Consider the following 17,455-nt stretch of genomic DNA (forward strand, 5'->3'; position numbering starts at 1 on the left):
CCCATGTTTTTATAAGGCAGAGAGTACCAAAAATTAAATAAGTGTTTATGACAATCATTGAATAAATGAAAGTGGATGCCAATTTAATTTAAATCAGCCAAGGAATAGAGGGAGGGTTTCTCATCCTAGCAGTGCCAGTGTTCCCTGGGAAGGGACCTAGGAGCACCTGATTATCCATGCAGAAACCTGGGCCTCATTCCTGATCTCTCCTATCCTCACTGCACCCCGTCCAATTGGTGACCACACCAGTCATTCCTGCCTCCTTCATGTTTCTCTGGCCTGCCCACTCTCCCACATGTTCACTGTCGTGACCCCCATTCAGAAAATACAGGAGCCACATACCCTCTCTGGTCCATTTGCATAACATAACCAGGGTGATTTCTGAAATGCCAATCTTATCATTCCCCTTTCCTGCTTTAGATCCATCACTAGTTCCCCACTGCTACAGAAAAAAAGTCAAAGTCCTTATCTTGGCTTACAGGCCTTTGATGACTAGCTCTCAGCCGACTACAGACTAACTTCTCCCTTTTCTGCTTTGAACTCTTATTATTCCTTTGGCCAGACCAAAATACTTGCAATTATAGGAATGCATAGCACTTTCCCTGACTCCCTCTGTTGCATCTTTCCTGGAATTCCCACTCTTTCCCCCACTGGACTCGCTCCTGAACTCTACAGTCCTTTAGATCTTATTTTAATGGTCACCTCCTCTAGGTGGACATGTTTGACCTTCCTTGTAACTCCAGCATCTTGTATTTGCCTCACCCAAACAAACTCCTACACTGTATTGTAATTGTGTCTATTTTATTTGCCTCTCTTGCTGGTCTAGAAGCTTCTTGATAGTAAAAATTATGTACTAAGCCCAGGCCTAGCACAATGTAGACAATCAGTATTTGAACTGTACTTACAGCAGGATTCTCATAATTGGCACTTAAAATAGGGTTCAGTGGAGGCTGGAGCTGATATGGCTGTTACATAAAAGAGGAAAACAAACAGTTCAGAATATGCATTCAATCTGTTCTTCAGAGTACAGTGAGGTGCAAGTTCAATGTTTCTTGGGAAGATACTTTAAAGAGCCTGACTTTGTCTTTAACTGGCTCTTAACTGAGAGTATCATGGTCAAATAAAAACAGTCATCCTCAGAAAAGTAGAGGATGCCCTCAAGACTTTTTAAAAGAGCACTGAGCCGAGGAAGCAGAGGACCCATGCTTAAGAGCCAATAGGTTCACTTAGTAGAGCAAGTCACATCTTCAAAGCCTCGTCATCTGCAAAGTGGAGATGGCAGTAGTTGCCTCATGGGAATGCAACAGGGCTTAAAAATGAATCATGTCAGTTACTCATGTTATTGTAAGGCAGACAGTATAAAAAATTAAATAAGTGATTGTTTATGCCAATCAGTGAATAAATGAAAGCTTATGTCAATCACTGAATGCCTAGCCAATTCAATAACTGAGTAAACCGAAGCTAAGACAGGGGAGGCCCTTGCCCAGAAAGATGCAGCTGCTTGGCAGGAACAGCAGGTCTCCAGCCAGTTCTCCCTGCACAACAGAACATGAGAACATTCTGTTGGCACCTGGTAACTTCTGGGTTTCCACCAGATGCTAAAGCATGCTCAGCTGGCTGTTAGAGTTTGGAGAGCTGGCTGTTGGATACCAAGGGGGACTCAGGAACTGCTAATGAATGCAGAGGCAAGCAGCAAGGCACAGAAGCTACTCACATTGCTGGAAAGTGCTGGGGGTGGAGGGCTGTCGGCAGGAATGGGGATCAGTTCTCCCAGCTGAAAGGAAAAGAGTACATTGAAAATGAAACATCAATTAGAAACTGCCTATCTTTGAATCAGAAAAACAGTAGTTAGAGGAGTAGATTATTATTATTAGAGGGTATTTGTTAAAGGCGTTTAAGAATTACCTGTAATTTTTTCCAACCATCTCGGACACGAATGAAAAACTCAGTGCTGTCCCTCAGATAGATGAATGTCCCTTCTATGACCAAATGTGCTTTCTGCAGCATGTCATTCATGTTGCTGAACGCAGTGACCTGTCAGATCATTTTAAATTCCAAACACTGCTGTTATCATTAGAATGTGGCATTAAATATTAAAATGTTATCATTAAACAGTGGACAATTTGAGAGACCACCCCCCCTTTTTTTGGTACTGGGGACTGAACTCAGGAGTACTTGACCATGGAGCCAGATCCCCAGCCCTATTTTGTATTTTATTTAGAGACAGGGTCTCACTGAGTTGCTTGGTGCCTTGCTTTTGCTGAGGCTGGCTTTGAACTCACAATCCTCCTGCCTTAGCCTCCTGAGCCACTGGGATTACAGGTGTGCGCCACCATGCCCAGCTAAACTGACCTCTTTATAAAGCCAAACAGGAGCCTTGAATTCAATAAAAAGGCGACTGTACCATATAGAAATCTACAGCTTTACTAATAACTAATAGGCATTCTTTTTGATTAAAATACATGTATTACTTTGAAACCCAAATTATAATAAATGAAATACGACACAGAAGATAATATTCTATGAGTACAAAGATATAACAGAGTTGTCTCTGTTGTTGGGTTTGGGCATTAGCAAAATTGTCAGTGAGTTTAGCCATTTCCACTTGTTTTCATGCTTCTTGATGGCACTAACATTAGTAAATGGTGTCCTTCCATGCTACTCCTTAATGAATTTCAAATTTACTTTCCTTTGTAATAAGAAATACAAGCAAGTGGGCAATTACACTTAGGTCTCAGTTTTTTCCCTAGCTTGGTAGTTACAATATCAAATACATGATAGAAAACAGGGGCTGGATGTGCTGGAGTTTTAAGTCAGTGACAGAGCACTTGCCTAGCACATGTGAGGCACTGGGTTTGATCCTTAGCACCACATTAAAAAAAAAAAAGTTAAAAAAGAAAACAGGGGATGGTGATTTTTCTGTCTCAAAAATTGCCAAAGACTAGACAGCCTTTTAGCATATCTTGAAGCAAACTTTGAAGCTGCAAAATAATCTAGCCACTGGAATTTCATTTATCTGAACAGATAACAAATTACCCTCCATTGTTTGTGGAATTGCACCAATTCTAAGGCCATGGAGTCGTTAATTCCAAAATAAAAGGAATGCCAGCCCCCTGAGCAGTGTAAACCCATCCAAAGTGGAATGATGATGACACACTGATAATGATACAGACCAAGTTTCTGGATCCTGGAAGCCCTGGCTGTCCTGGAGGACCAGGCGGACCTGGAAGGGCCACAGCTAAAACAAAGCAGAAAAGAGAAGTTATAAAAAACACACTCTCTGAAAAATGGCCCAGGGGTCTGCTCATCACCTGCAATCAGTGTTCACAGCCCTCTCCAGTGCCACAAGGTGCCCCATCTTGCAACTGTGTCCTGGTGCTCTGGACCCTGCATGTAACAGGTTAATCAAACCTGGTTTGGGGAAGACCTGAGAGTCTTCCCTGTCACCCTGGTTTAAGCCATGCCTAGGACTCTTCAGGTTTATACATCCTTTGGTTGTTACTTGTAAAAGCCAGTTTAAGTTGAATGATCTGTCATTTACATCCAAAAATATCCTCATTCATACAACGTATTTCACCCAAGAGACATGCACATGACCTCTAAATAGAGGAAGTGGGCTCAGAAAGAGGAAGAGAGGGGCTAGGCTATGGGAAGAGGCCAGGTACTGCAGTAACAGGAGCCTGGGCCTTGGGGCCAAGAGACAGAGACCAAGCCCGGGGTTGGGTCGTCATTTCCCAGCTGTGCAGCACTGCGGAAAAACAGCAAGCCACCGCCCCACCCCTCACCCCCACGCCTCCCGTGCTGCTTCCTCAACTCTGCGACGTAAACAGGCATCTCTTCTTCACTGGGTTCTGGCAAGAACAAGAGGCAACACAAGACTAGAAATGTGCTTTGTAGATTATGTAGCATTAGACCGGATTCTTAGCGTTTGAAGAGTCACAGTGCCTTAAAAATCAGATCAAGGCTACTTCCGTCTTCCTCAAAAAAAAAAAAAAGTGTGGGTGCACACATGTATTTACTTGCAGCGCGTGCACGCGCACGCACACACACACACACAATTGTACAAAAAATGTTAGTAGGATGAAAAATTCCTGAGGCACATCCTCGAGCAGTACTTTGAGTCAGGTTCCTTGCTTACAACGAAGAGAACCAAGGCTAAGGAGTCCATAATTCTGCAACCAAAAAGCCCTTGTTTTAGGCCAATATAAAGTTATTTCAGCTATTCCTTTGTTCTTCAACCTCTCTAAGCCCCGGTCAGCTCCTCACACCCATTGCCCCAAATCTGCAAAACCCTTAGCAGAGTTAAGGATGTTTTTGCAAGTTCAAGTAAAATTATTGTATACAATGTTTCAGGTTATTGCAAGCAAGCCTTCCATTCCAATATAGAACTTGAACATCCAGACAAGTGTCTAGAGCAGAGGTCAGAGGAGAACTTGGATCTGGATCCCAACCAAGCCTCCGACTAGTATGCATGACCTTGAGCAAGTAAGTTTCTTCTCTGAGCTTCAGTATCTTTATCCATGGAATTAAGTTTATAATATCCATCCCATCTTCCTCTAGGGTTTCTGGCAAGATTACATGGGATAATGACTATGCAAGTGTATTCAAAAAATCTTTTTTAGATGTTGATGGCCCATTTATTTATTTACATGCAGTGCTGAGAATCAAACCCAATGCCTCACACATGCTAGGCAGGTCCTCTACCACTGAGCCACAACCTCAGCCCCTGAAAGTGTATTTTAAACTGTGACTTGCCATAAAATTAGGAGAGGGGCAGTCCTTGTGCAGTGCAGCAAGGTGTCTTGGGGTCCACTGGGGTAATACTCTGTGGACAACAGACTGCATCCCACACTCCTTTGTCTCCACCTCCTGCAGCTCCTGTTCATCCCCCAAGGCTGTGTGAAAACCTCTGGTTTTATCCACACAGTGCCTTCTTTGCAGGACCAATGTCCTCGTCACCTTCTCTGGAGGTCCCCTCCTTTACCTCCTCCAGAAAAACCTACAGTCTCATGATTCTACCTCCTGGCCACAGGTGATTGGTTCATGATTGGCTCCTAGCTCAGGATGGGCCAATCAGAATCCTTCCCTGGGACTTGCCCCACCTGGAACTTTTCAAACTAGAAAAAGGTCAAGATTTCTAGCTGACACTGGGAGCCGTTAAGATGTCAGTGACCTTGTTTCCCTCAGCTCAGAGGATGTGGTCTGTGGTGAGGCGCGTGAAACTGGCACACAGAGAAGGGCTGAACAAGGGGGGCTAGAGAACTCTTGCAGGGATCCTGGCTCCTCCTTGGTTCTGGCTGTGCTTTATCTTCCCTACCCAGGAAGCAAGTGCTCATTTTCTCTTTCAGAGGGAATACATTTTCATTTTGCTTGAGCAGTACTTTGAGTCAGGTTTCTGGCTTACAACCAAGAGAGCCAAGGCTAAGTTAAAGCCCCAACCTCCAGGTCACCTCCTGTGTAAAGCTATCTCTATGGTCCAGACTGTGGTCTCTTCCAGGTGCACTCCCACCACACCTGGCTCATGCCAACCCAACCAACAAAAAAATCATACACTCATGCTAATCATATTACTGCTGCTACAAGTTGAGCATCTTACCTGAAATGCTTAGAACTAGAAGTGTTTCAGATTTCAGATTATTTTTTAATTTGGAGTATTTGCATATACATAATGAGATATTTTGAGGAAGGGACCAAAGTCTAAATACAATATCCATTTATTTAGGGGCTGGGGATATAGCTCAGTTGGCAAAGTGCTTGCCTCACATGCACAAGGCCCTGGGTTCAATCCCCAGCACCACCAAAAAAAAAAATCCATTTATTTTATGTACATCTTATACATAGAGACTAAAGGTAATTTATATATTTTACATAATTTTGTACATTAAACAGTTTCATGATGTGGAATTTTCTTTGTGTACCATTATGTCAGTAGTCAGAATTTCAGATTTTGGAACATTTCAGATTTGGGGTTCAGATTAGGAATTCTCAACTCATATTATTATTTTCCACCATGTGCATGGTAGAAATAATGTAGGCTTTGGAGATACTCTAATTTGAGTCCTAATCTTGTTGATGTCACTTATTGGCTATATGACCTTGGAAAGTTTTCTTAATACCTCTGGGTGTTAGTTTCCTCACCTGTAAAGTGGGGATGCTAGTACTTTTCTTAAAGTGTTGTTGTGATAATTCAACAAAACACTGTAGTAAAGTGATTAGCAAAATGCCTGGCATTTTGGATGTTTTCTTTAATTTCACCCACTTTGCCTTTGAGGAACTGAGGCTCCAAGGGATGAATAGATTTTTAACATTGAGGGTTACGATCAACACTGGTCCTTAGCTGGTCAACTCCCTATGGCATTGACAACACAGATGGGAAGGTTCTGCTGTACATGAAAAGATGCTCAACATCATTAGTTATTAGGGAAATGCAGACCACAACCACCGTGGATACACCCAACACCCATTAGGATGGCTACAATAAAAAGATATAATAAGTGTTCATGAAGAGGAGAAAATGGAGCCCTCATACACTATTGGTAGGAAGGCAAAAAATTGCGGGTGCTTTGGAAATGGTTTGGCAATCCCTCAAAAAATTAAACACCGGGGCTGGGGTTGTAGCTCAGTGGTACAGCGCTTGCCTAGCATGTGTGAGGCACTGGGTTCCATTCTCAGCACCGCATATAAATAAATAAAAATAAAATTCTATCAACAACTAAATTTTTTTTAAATTACACATAGAGTTACCACAAGACCCAGATATTTCATTCCTAGGAATATGCCCAAGATAACTGAACACATGCATAAAACTTTGTCTACAAATATTCATAGCAGCATTATTCATCATGGCTGCAAAGCAGAAGCAACTCAGATGTCCATGAACAGGTGAATGAATAAACCCAATCAATGTATACCCTACAGTGGAATATTATTTGGTCAAAAAAAGGAGCAAAGTATTAATACACACTACCACATGGATAAACCTTGAAATCACTATGGTAAGTGAAAGAAACCAGATACAAAAGGCCGGAGAGTGTATGATTCCACTTGCAAATCCAGAGAGAAAGATTAGTGATCGCCAAGATCTGGGAACAGTTGGAGGGAGAGGCAGGTAACTGCTAACTGGTACAAAATTTCTTTTTGTTGTGATGAAATGTTCTAGAATCAGACAGTGGGGGTGACTGCCCAACCTTGTGACTATATTAAACACCGTTGAATTGTGCACTTTAAATGGGTGAAGTTTTGATCTGTGAATTATACCTCAGTTTTTAGAAGAGAAAAGAAAGAAGGCTCCATCCAGGAAAGAGCCCTCTGTCAGATGGTGGGGCACTGACATGCTACCCAGATGGTGACCCTGAGCACGATGGTAGGGGCAGCATGAATGAGGGCACCACTCACAATACGAACCTGCACCCAGGATTGCTGGAGGTCCTGGGGGCCCAGGGGGTCCCGGTGGCCCAGGAGCACCAGGTCTTCCAAAGCCAGGTGGCCCAGGCAGTCCAGGAATTCCTGGGGGTCCTTGGGGCCCGACGACAGTCTCTCCTTTCTGTCCCTGTCAAGGCAGACACACACAGTAGTGGAGGAAAGACCATTAACCTCCAGAAGTCCTGGCTATTGCTTTTTTGTAAGAAGTCAGTGAATTCCAGCTGTTCTTGTCACTATTCACTATCAGGGGCACAGTTCCAGACAGTGTAAGCCCCAAGGAGCAGCAGCAGAGTCATTATGTTCAAAGACATGAGAAAGCACCCAGAGGGCCCTGGAATCAGAAGCCCCTCCCCCAGCATCTTGTTGGGCCTTTGCACTTCAGAGATGAAGCTTCGAGAGGGGAAAGGACTTCGAGAGAGGGGATAGGACCCTACAACGCAAAGTAGGGGTTCAGCCAGAAGTGGAACCCCAGGCTCCAGCTTTGCTGGTTCTACCATCATAGTGAGTTCTGGGGCCAAAGTCAATACTCTGGTCCCCAAGGTTCATAATCTGGTCATATTCTCGTTGTGGGGTGGGGGGAATCTAATTTTCTCTCTGTAGCCTGGAAAACTCTTATCCTAGGAAGCCCAAGTTTATCTAGAAATTCCATCTTGAGTAGAAATAAATATTTTCTCCAAAAATATTTTTTCTCCATAAACATGACCCTCACCTTCCATTCTGCTTCCATTAGCTGACGTATTTACCAATAATGGAATTTTCACCGTGTGCGTGAGTGAGGTAGTGTGGACGGCGCCTGGAGGGTAACTAACTGCCCAGGGCCTGGGGCACTCCTTCCCTCCGTGGGCCTCTGCCAATCTCCCCTGCAATCAGCAAGAGGCAAGGAGAGTGGGCCCTTTTTCCAGCTTGTGGTCCTATAACTGACCCTTGACTCTCCAGCTGCCTGGTCATATTGGGGGCCTCAGGAAAGCTCCAAGTCCCTGGGAAGATGACATGGAGGGTTCACTACTCACAACCAGGCCTGGATTTCCTGGCAGTCCCGGAGGCCCAGGCACAAAGAAGTTGTCAGGAGAGTCTCCTTTTTCTCCTTTGAACCCCCTGTCTCCATTCTCCCCCTGGAAGAGAGAACGTGGGAATATTTCAGTAGGGCTGGGTGAACTGTCTCCAACATAAACCCAAGAAACTAGAAACACAGGCGCTTATGATTTCCATGTGTTGGAAATTTAATTCCCCAAATCATATATTAATGGCATCTGGAGGTAGGTCATGAAGGCTCTGGATTAATGGACTAATAGATCATCTAGGAGTGCCTTTGTTGTGAAAGTGTGAGCCTGCTTTGTTTTATTTTATTTTTATATGGTGTCCTAGACCACCTCAGGACTCTGCAGAGTCCCGACCAGCAAGAAGACAGATGCAGCCTCTTTAACTTCCAACCCTGTACAACACTGAGCCGGGTAAACCTTTATTCTTTGCACATTACCCAATCTGTGGCATTCAGTTATAGCAACGGGAAACAGACTGAGGTAACAGGCCAGATGCTTAGCAGAAAATACTCACTTTCAAGCTATTCAGAAAATGTCTCAGGTACACTGGATCCACTGGAGGACCTGAAAAAGAAATAATCCTCAAAACAAGAGCCTTCCAGATGGTAAACATGGTTACTTCCTAGAGGAGGTGACCCTGTATTGATTTAGTTAATTGGTTTGGTACTGGGCTTGGAGGTGGCTATGGCCCCAGTTTGGGCTCAGCCACCCAGACAAATCCCTGGGACTCTCTGGACTTCATTTTGCATATAAGACATGAACAACTGGAATTCTGGTTTCTCTTGACAGTGTTCCATCTTGGATATGCCAGGCCAACGACTGGGTCTTACTAGAATTCAGAGAAGCTTATGGTCAGGGTGGTAATGGCCTTCGCCTTACTCTGTGATGCCACTGCAATTCTCAGGAAGAAAAGTCAAAGGCAAGACCAAGAACAACAGTTGCAATACCTGGTGGTCCTTGGGCTCCTTGGTCGCCTTTTTCTCCTTTTGAGCCAGGAAGACCCCAGGATCCTTTCTCTCCTTTAACACCTGCCACCAAACACACATGCATTTAAGGGGAAAATCACCTTTATTCTACCTAAAGTCTTGCAGAGACAAGTTTTCCAACTGAGCCCTTTTAGCAGTGTCTACTCAAACAAACACAGGCTTGCTGAGAAATCAGCAGGCATAAAAACCTTCACTACAGATGGAAAGGGCAGAGGCAGCTGCATCCACCCAATTCCCAAACTTGAGAAGCCGGCACAGCTGGGGAGGCGGACCCAGTTCATAGCAACACAGGCAGGATGCAATAACTGCTATCGAGGCGAGGTCAATGGGTACCACGGGAGCCCAGCAAGGGCTACAAAGAACTCTCCCTTGCACCGTTTCATGAACATAGACTGAGACTCAACATTAATAAACCTCCCACGCTCATTTCATCTGGGCCTGTGCAGTCTGGAGGTGTGGGGAACAGAGGAGGAATCCCCCAGGAGGGATAAGGGAAGACCAGATAGGGGGACTAGGGTGCTAGTTGGAAGAATGAACACCAGCTGTGCATGACGCACCTGCCAGCCAGAACAGGAAGGGCCGCCTCAGCACAACTGGCCTCACATCCTGGCCTTCTCTTCAATTCTTGGTAGGGGAGGAGCAGAGAAGGGGGTCTTGGGAAGGGAAGTGATCCCGTGGGGCACCAGAGGTGGGACAGTGCCTGATCGGAGTCAGAAGGGAGGTGTGCCACATCTCCCCAGGTCCTACCTGTGCTGGGGGAGCTACCTGAGACTGAGGGACTGAGTAGTGGGGACATGGGACACCACTGTCCCTGATGAGACAGTAGTCAGAGGTGACACCAGACAGTGCTATGGTTTAGATCTGGAGTACCCTCCAAAGGCACTTGTGTTGAAGGCTTGTTCCCCATGCAACAATGTTCAGAGGAAGGGACTGCATCATGACCTCAACAGCGGACTGATCCATGGATAGCTGAGTGCACTACTGGGAGGCGGTGGGGACAGCCGGCAGGTGAGGCTGCCATAGCTGAAGGAAGTAGGTCACTGGTGGTCTACATTTTGTCCCTGGATGCTGCTCCTTCTTCTCCTTCCTCTTCCTCTCCTCTTCTTTCCTCCTCCTCCTCCTCTTCTTTTTCTTCTTCTTCCCCTTCCTCCTCCTTGTCTTCTCCTCGTCCTCCTCCTTCTCTCTTTCCTAGCTACCGTAAGCTGAGAAGCTTTCCTTCACCACATCCTCCTGCCATGAAGTTCTGCCTCACCTCAGGCCCAAAGCAACACAGCTGGCCAACCATGCACTGAAGCCTCTGAGACTGTGAGCCAAAATAAATCTTCCCACTCTAAGGTGTTCATGGCAGGTATTTCATCCAGAGACGGAGAACGGACTAACACAGACCATGAGCTCACTACGCTGTCAGGGCTGCTTGCCTTGAGGGAGCAGTGACCTCCACCAGGAAGCCCAAGGACAACCACTCACCCACCAGCACCAGCACGTCCAGAATGTTCTGTCCTCCCTCCTCCCAGGGGAGTCCCACAGGACAAAGGAACAAGTGGGGGTCTGAGAAGGCAAATCCAGCTCTACCTCTTCCTCCCCAAGGTCCACTGGGCACCAAGGGAAAGGAGAGCCTCACGTAGGATCTGAGCAACAAGGTTGGAAATAGGCTGGACTCAGCAACCAGAAGTGCAGGAGAACCAGAGGGTCAGACATGGTCAGGGCAGGGTGACCAGAGCAAGCCAGAGGCGAGTAGTGGGGGTGGGGAAGGACCTACTGTTGAAGCTACAAGTGTTCAGACTCCTCAATCACAAGGGGGATGTGGCCATTCAGAGTATGTGGGGTCAAGGGGGACCAGAGTGACCTCCAGGCCCCTGCCTCCTGGCCTATCTGTCTGATGTGCCCGAGAAGCTGCCATGGGTAGCCATGAACATGTGGTCATTGACTAATCAAGCCCTCCAGGCCAGCGTTCCTTACCCTTCCTTGCACTTACACCAAGAGGCCTGGTGAAATGCGGGCTCTCATTAGGTAGATGCAGGGTGGGGCCCGAGGGTCAGTATTTCTAAAGAGCTCTTCCTGGGAGATGCAGGTGTTCACGAATGCTCTGAAGCAAAGGTCTCCTGAGCGCTCCAAGTCCTTCCCTGATTAGTGCTTGGTGTATTATGCTACAACTAATTTTTAATAATAGCTCTCACCTCACATATTCTAAGGGCCTGGGAGGCAGGAAGGGCAGAGAATTCACCTGTCTCAGCCCAGGGCACACGATGACACTAAGCAAGGGGTTGGCATCAGTGAACGTCTGATGAACAGATGAACAAATGAGTGACCCAGCGGGGTGCTCCCTGCTACCTAGGAGGCTCAGCCACGTTGTGAAAAATAGATGCTTAACAAAACCAAGCAGAGGTGACCCTGCGGCCTTGGCTCAGCTGCCACCCAGGCACCCAGTCACACCTCCACCTCCTCTGAAAGTGCCCAGCACTGGGTACTTGCAAAGGAGCCTCTTCAAAGGTGCTGAGTAGAGAAAAAGAAAAGCCCACAGTGAAGAAAGAGTGTGTACCATGGAAGGTGATGAGCTCGGAATCTCCAGGATGAGTGGTACCAACCTGGAAAGAGAGAAATACAGGATCAGACCCTGGGCACCCTGCCCTGGCATGTGTACACCCCGGGGGGACACTGTCCTGGGGGCATGTGGCAGAAAAGGTGATGCTGTGAGACAGAACTTGCTTTGACCCTGGCCCGCCCCCCACCCCACCAAAGCCCTGAGCTCCCCAGTAGCCCTCAGCACCCAGAAATCCCAGTAGGAGAATCATCATGCAATTGGGTTGGGTAGAGAGTTGAGATCCACAGGCCAAAAATCTCAGCAAAGGGGAAATCTGAGGTTTTCAAGTGACAAGTCATGGCAATGTTGGTCTGGCCCCAGATGAACCCTCTTGGCTTCCTTTTCTATCAATGAGTATGGACCCCCCCCCCCCCCCGCCCAGAGAGATCAAGCATCTAAGCCCAGTCCTAAAGCTGGCCACTCATCAGAGCTGCTATTGTGCATTACCAAGGACGAGCATAAGGGACTGGTGCTGGCAGAAACGAGAGTCAGTGATGGAACACTCATTAGACCAGGGATTATTCTGAATTGTTCTGAGTGTCAGAGCCCTAGGGTGCAAACAGCTCTTTCCCAGAGTCCCACATTCCCTTGTCTGGTAAGAGGGGGCCAGCTGCAGCCTGTCTTTTAGCAGCCCCTCTTCACCTTCTCCCCAGGTGATACGTGGAATCAAAATGATCCAGGATTCTTCTGTGCTTATGGGTGGGATCATGAGCTGCTCAGGGGTCACCAAGAGAAGATGGGGGGAAGGAAGAGAGAATCTGCCAGCATTTCTAAGTTAAGGATAAAGACTGCAGCACCCAGGTGATACTTGCGATGATGCTGCTAAGTTGCCCCACTGTAGGTGTGAACTGCAAATGGTTACGGCGTTGCAAGGGCTGAAATCAGAAGGGCGTGCAAAACGCTGGGCATGAGAGGAAGCACTTCTGCCTGAAAATGTCCACTCTGAGAGGACGTATCCGCGCCCCAGCCCCCATAGTGTCCAGCCAGCCATCATGAAATAAACAACCGAACAAAAATGCCCTTAAGCCAGTGTTTGGCTTAAGTAACTCCATGACCCCAAAGGCCAAGGTTACTGCAGAGTCCTAGAATAGGTTATGGGAATCACAGTAGCATGTTCACAGCACTCTACAGTTGGTCAAGTGCTATTCCATGGCCGACCCACTTGAAGCCTGCAATTGTGTATGTTGGGAGGGGCTTCCGGCACCCACACGCTGAGGGACCTGGGGCTGGCCCACTGCCTCTGAAGGCTGTGATGGCTCCTTCATGACAAGGAGGTGGTCATGGGGGGGGTTTCAGGAGGGACTCTCTAGCACTGATGCTTCCTGTTTCTCACTAATAGAAACATACACTGGGTTGGGGGTTGTCTTCACAAGGATCTGGGAGCCAGCAACTCTCTTTGTCACCTTATACAGTAGGATCTCATCCTCTGCCTTTCAGGCCAGAGCTCCCGGGCTCTGGACTATACACTAGGATGCTTCAAAGTTCAAACACAGACAGAAGTCGGGAAAACACTCAGCTAAACCGCGTCATTTTGAAGCCTCTGAGCCCAGCCTCATCACCACCTCCAATTATGAATCCACTTCAAAGAACATTTTTAAATTGTCATTTGCAAACCTCAGAGAGCAGAGACCACACCTGTCTTGTTCACCCGCTTCCCCTGGGGCCTAGCAGAGTACTTGGCTCTGGGTACATGCTCAATAAATATTTGTCAAATGAATGAGAGAATCATCATGCATCGTACTGTGACTCAGGCCTGCCCAGGCCCACCCCCAGGGATTCCCCACAGAAACAAGACCTAATAATGTGCATGAAACCCCAGAGTGCTGACTGGCTGGGGGACCCGGCAAGGGCCTGACCCCTTGGAATCACAGTGTCTGCACTGGCTGCCCGGGACGTCAGATGGGAATTGTGGGCCCTGCTCCATTGTGTCCCGAGACCTTGGACAAGCTAGTGAGCTTCTGTGAGTCATTCTGTTTCCTCATTACAGAGTGGAGGGATCAGCCCTGCCTCTCAGGGCTGTGTTCTGTGCTGTGCTGTGACATGATCGCTGAGAGGGATGGAAGGCGGTAGTTACAGATTGTAGCCCCAATTCCCAGTGCAGAAACCACAGGTTGGCTTTAGTTTTTTTTTTTTTTTTTAATATTGCTCCATGCATGAAGCTAATGTGATCATACTGATAAAAGACACTGTTTTATTGATCATACTAAAGACCAGTGTGAGCACCCAAGACGACCCTGAAAACTAAAAGCTTATATCCTTGAAGGGTGTACCCATAAGTGATAAAAGACATCAGAAGATGCTCAGAGGTGGAGGGGCCCAGCACGGAGGCTGATCTTCTCTGAGTTGCTCTCTGTGCAAAGCCCACCCTTGAAGGCAATGGCCACATGCTACTTACGGGTGTTTTGCAGTGTGGTCGGGCAGGTACTGGGAAAACGGCCTGTGGGAAATAGAAGGAGAGAGGTGAGGCTGTCAGGGAACTGGATTCCAGCTCATGCCAGTCTGGTGCCTGTTGCTTGATCCTCTGGGAAAGTCCCCCCAAAACCCCAACTCACCCCTTTGATGTTAACCACAGCTCCAGGTGGTCCAGGGGGGCCTGGAGGACCAGGTAGACCAGGGGGGCCCTGAAGGGAGAAAAGAAGGGCCACTGCTGAGTTGAGGCTGCTAAGAGGGTAGAGGCAGCTGAAAGACACTTCCTCCAGGCTTTGGGCACAAAGCAAGGAAAGAAGGGTCCCCTGAAGCCACCAACTTCTACCTTGATAGGTGGACCTGTCCACAGAGCACTTCTACATCTGTGACCTCTTTGCATCTTCCCAGCAAACCACCAGGAAGACAACAGTATTGTCCCTGGTTGATCCATGCAGATAAGGAGGCCCAGAGAGGGGAAGCTACCTGCTCAAGACCACACAGCCACTGACAGCAAACCAAGATTGGAACTCAGAGTCTGACTCCCAGAGAGTGTTGAGTTGATAGGAAGCCTACCAGCTCTCTATCAGTGCATCCTTAGCGTGGAGGGGCCTGAAGGAGAGCCTCAGAAAGACGAAATTAAGAACAAAGCTCATGTTGAACAGCACAGTCAATTTCAGCCTGGCCTTAAGATCATGCAAAGTCTTCTCATCCCAGCCTGGAGGAGGACATGCAGCGGGTGGTGGGTACTGACAGGCAGGTGCAAGGAGGGCTGCACTGGTCCTCTAAATGGAGGCATGGTTCACCGGCTCCAGGAGGCTCGATGAGCAGGAGCCAGACCCTTAATACTTTAGGAAAATTGGATTTCTGAACACATAAAGTGAGGCAGTTGGATACACACAGAAGCAAAATGGACACAGAGCTGTGTTTGCCTCTTGGTTTGGTGACCTTCAGTGGCAGCCCTAACTTCTGTAGGTCCCATCCTCCCATGTTCCTGGATGGGCAGAATCAATATTATCACAGTGGCCAGACTACCAAAAGCTTTATACAGATTCAATTCAATCCCCAGCGAATTACCAATTCTTCACAGAACTAGAAAAAGCAACTCTGAAATTCATTTGCAAAACTAAGAGCCCTAGTATAGCCAAAGCAATCCTGGGCAAAAAGAGAGATGTTAGAGGTATCACAATACCTGACCTCAAAAGAGACTAGAGTTAAATAGCATGGTACTGGTACCAAAAACTGACATGAAGACCAACGGAACAGAACAGAAGACACAGACTCAAACCCTCATGGATACAGTTATCTGATATTAGATAAAGGTGTCAAAAACATTTATTGGAGGAAAAAATAGCCTTTTAAACAAATGGTGCTGGGAAAACTGAAAATCTATATGTAGAAGAATGAAACTGGCCTCTCTCTCTCACACACCCTGCACAAAAGTGGATCAAGGACCTAGGAATTAGACCTGAAACTCTGCAACTGCTAGAAGAAAATGTAGGTCCAACACTCCAACATGTTGGAACAGGAACCAAGTTCCTTAACAAGACTCCTAAAGTGCAAGGAACAAAACCCAAAAATCAGTAAGTAGGAGGGCACAGAATATAAAAAATTTCTGTACAGCAAAGGAAACAGTTAAGAATGTGAAGATAGAGCAGACAGAATGGGAGAAGGTCTTTGCCACCCACACCTCAGATAGGACATCAAGATCAAGAATATATAAAGAACTCAAAAAACTCAACATCAAACCCCCAAATAATCCAATTAATAAACAACAGGCAAAAGAACTAAACAGACAATTCTCAAAAGAAGAAACACAATTGGTCAACAAATACATGAAAAATGTCCAACATCTCTAGCAATCAGGGAAATGCAAATCAAAATTACATTGAGATTTCATCTCACTCCAGTCAGAACAGCAATTATCAAGAATACAAATAATGATAAGTATTGGCGAAGATGTGGAGAAACAGATAAGGTTCGCTCACACATAGTGGGTGTAGCACTAGTTAGTATGGAAATTTCTTTAAAAACTAGGAATGGATCCACCATATGATCCAGCTCTCCAAGTCCTCAGTATAGATCCCAAAGACCAAAAATTGCCATACTATAGGGATATAGGCATATATCAACCAAGGTGCCCTGTGACAGATGAATGGATTAAGATAATGTGGTATAAATACTCAATGGAGTATTACTCAACCATAAAGAAGAATGAAATCATGGTATTTTCTAGAGAGAGAGTGAGAAAGGGAAACCATGGAGGAGTCCATCAAAAAAGAAGGTTGAGGGGCTGGGGTTTTGGCTCAGCGGTAGAGTGCTTGCCTCGCATGTGCGAGACCCTGGGTTCGATCCTCAGCACTATATAAAAATAAATAAGTGAAATAAAAGTATTGTGTCCAACTACAACTAAAAAATAAATGAAAAAAAGGAAGGTCGATCAGTTGGTTAGATGAAGGGGCTCTGGGGGAGGGAGAAAAGATGGGCTAAGGGAAAAAACAGAGGAAGGAATCTAACCTAACCTTTTAATGTACCTATATGAATAAACCACAGTGAATCTCACCACCATGTACATCCACAAGATACTTACCAAAAAGAAAAAAGAAGTAAAAGTAAATGGCAAAAAGACCAGTAGAGGGAAGGGAACAGGGAGAGGGAGGAGGAGAGGGAAATACTGGCGACTGAACTGGAGCAAATTATATTCCATGCTTTTTAAAAATTTTGTCAAAATGAACCCTATTGTTATATATAACCAAAAAGAAACAATAAAAAAAAAGGAAAGGGGAAAAGAGAATATTCAAAATCAGTAGAAAAAAGGTTTTATATTTGTAAGCCGAAATTTCTTCTTTTGTGACATAGTATTAAAACACATTTTTGGAAAAAAAAAAATCCCCCTATGTAAAACAAGGACCCCACAGAGTGTCTGATGGGCTGGTTAGTTATCACCAAGATGATGTGGGCCACTGCCCTTACACTTTGCACAGTGTCTGGTACACAGTAGGTGCTCAGTACACACTGGTTTT

At 46.2% G+C, this 17,455-nt stretch overlaps 1 protein-coding gene across 2 annotated transcripts in view; it reads right to left on the reverse strand.

The window, feature by feature from the left end:
• The window catches only part of Col15a1 (collagen type XV alpha 1 chain), a 111,766-nt gene that overhangs the window by 6,977 nt on the left and 87,334 nt on the right, over positions 1-17,455 (reverse strand). For both annotated transcript variants that reach the window (XM_046457356.2, XM_046457355.2), the window contains 11 exons: positions 14,582-14,650; positions 14,425-14,466; positions 11,988-12,033; positions 9,410-9,490; positions 8,977-9,026; positions 8,433-8,534; positions 7,405-7,549; positions 3,174-3,238; positions 1,906-2,034; positions 1,715-1,774; positions 906-965 (listed from right to left, as the gene is read on the reverse strand). In XM_046457356.2, coding sequence (XP_046313312.1) covers positions 906-965; positions 1,715-1,774; positions 1,906-2,034; positions 3,174-3,238; positions 7,405-7,549; positions 8,433-8,534; positions 8,977-9,026; positions 9,410-9,490; positions 11,988-12,033; positions 14,425-14,466; positions 14,582-14,650 — 849 coding nt within the window. The remainder of the gene's footprint in view (positions 1-905; positions 966-1,714; positions 1,775-1,905; positions 2,035-3,173; positions 3,239-7,404; positions 7,550-8,432; positions 8,535-8,976; positions 9,027-9,409; positions 9,491-11,987; positions 12,034-14,424; positions 14,467-14,581; positions 14,651-17,455) is intronic.

Source organism: Marmota monax, unplaced genomic scaffold, assembly GCF_021218885.2.
Source record: "Marmota monax isolate L192 unplaced genomic scaffold, Marmota_monax_Labrador192_F-V1.1 WCK01_AAM20220418_F8-fsc00069, whole genome shotgun sequence".
Taxonomy (NCBI): Eukaryota; Metazoa; Chordata; class Mammalia; order Rodentia; family Sciuridae; genus Marmota; species Marmota monax.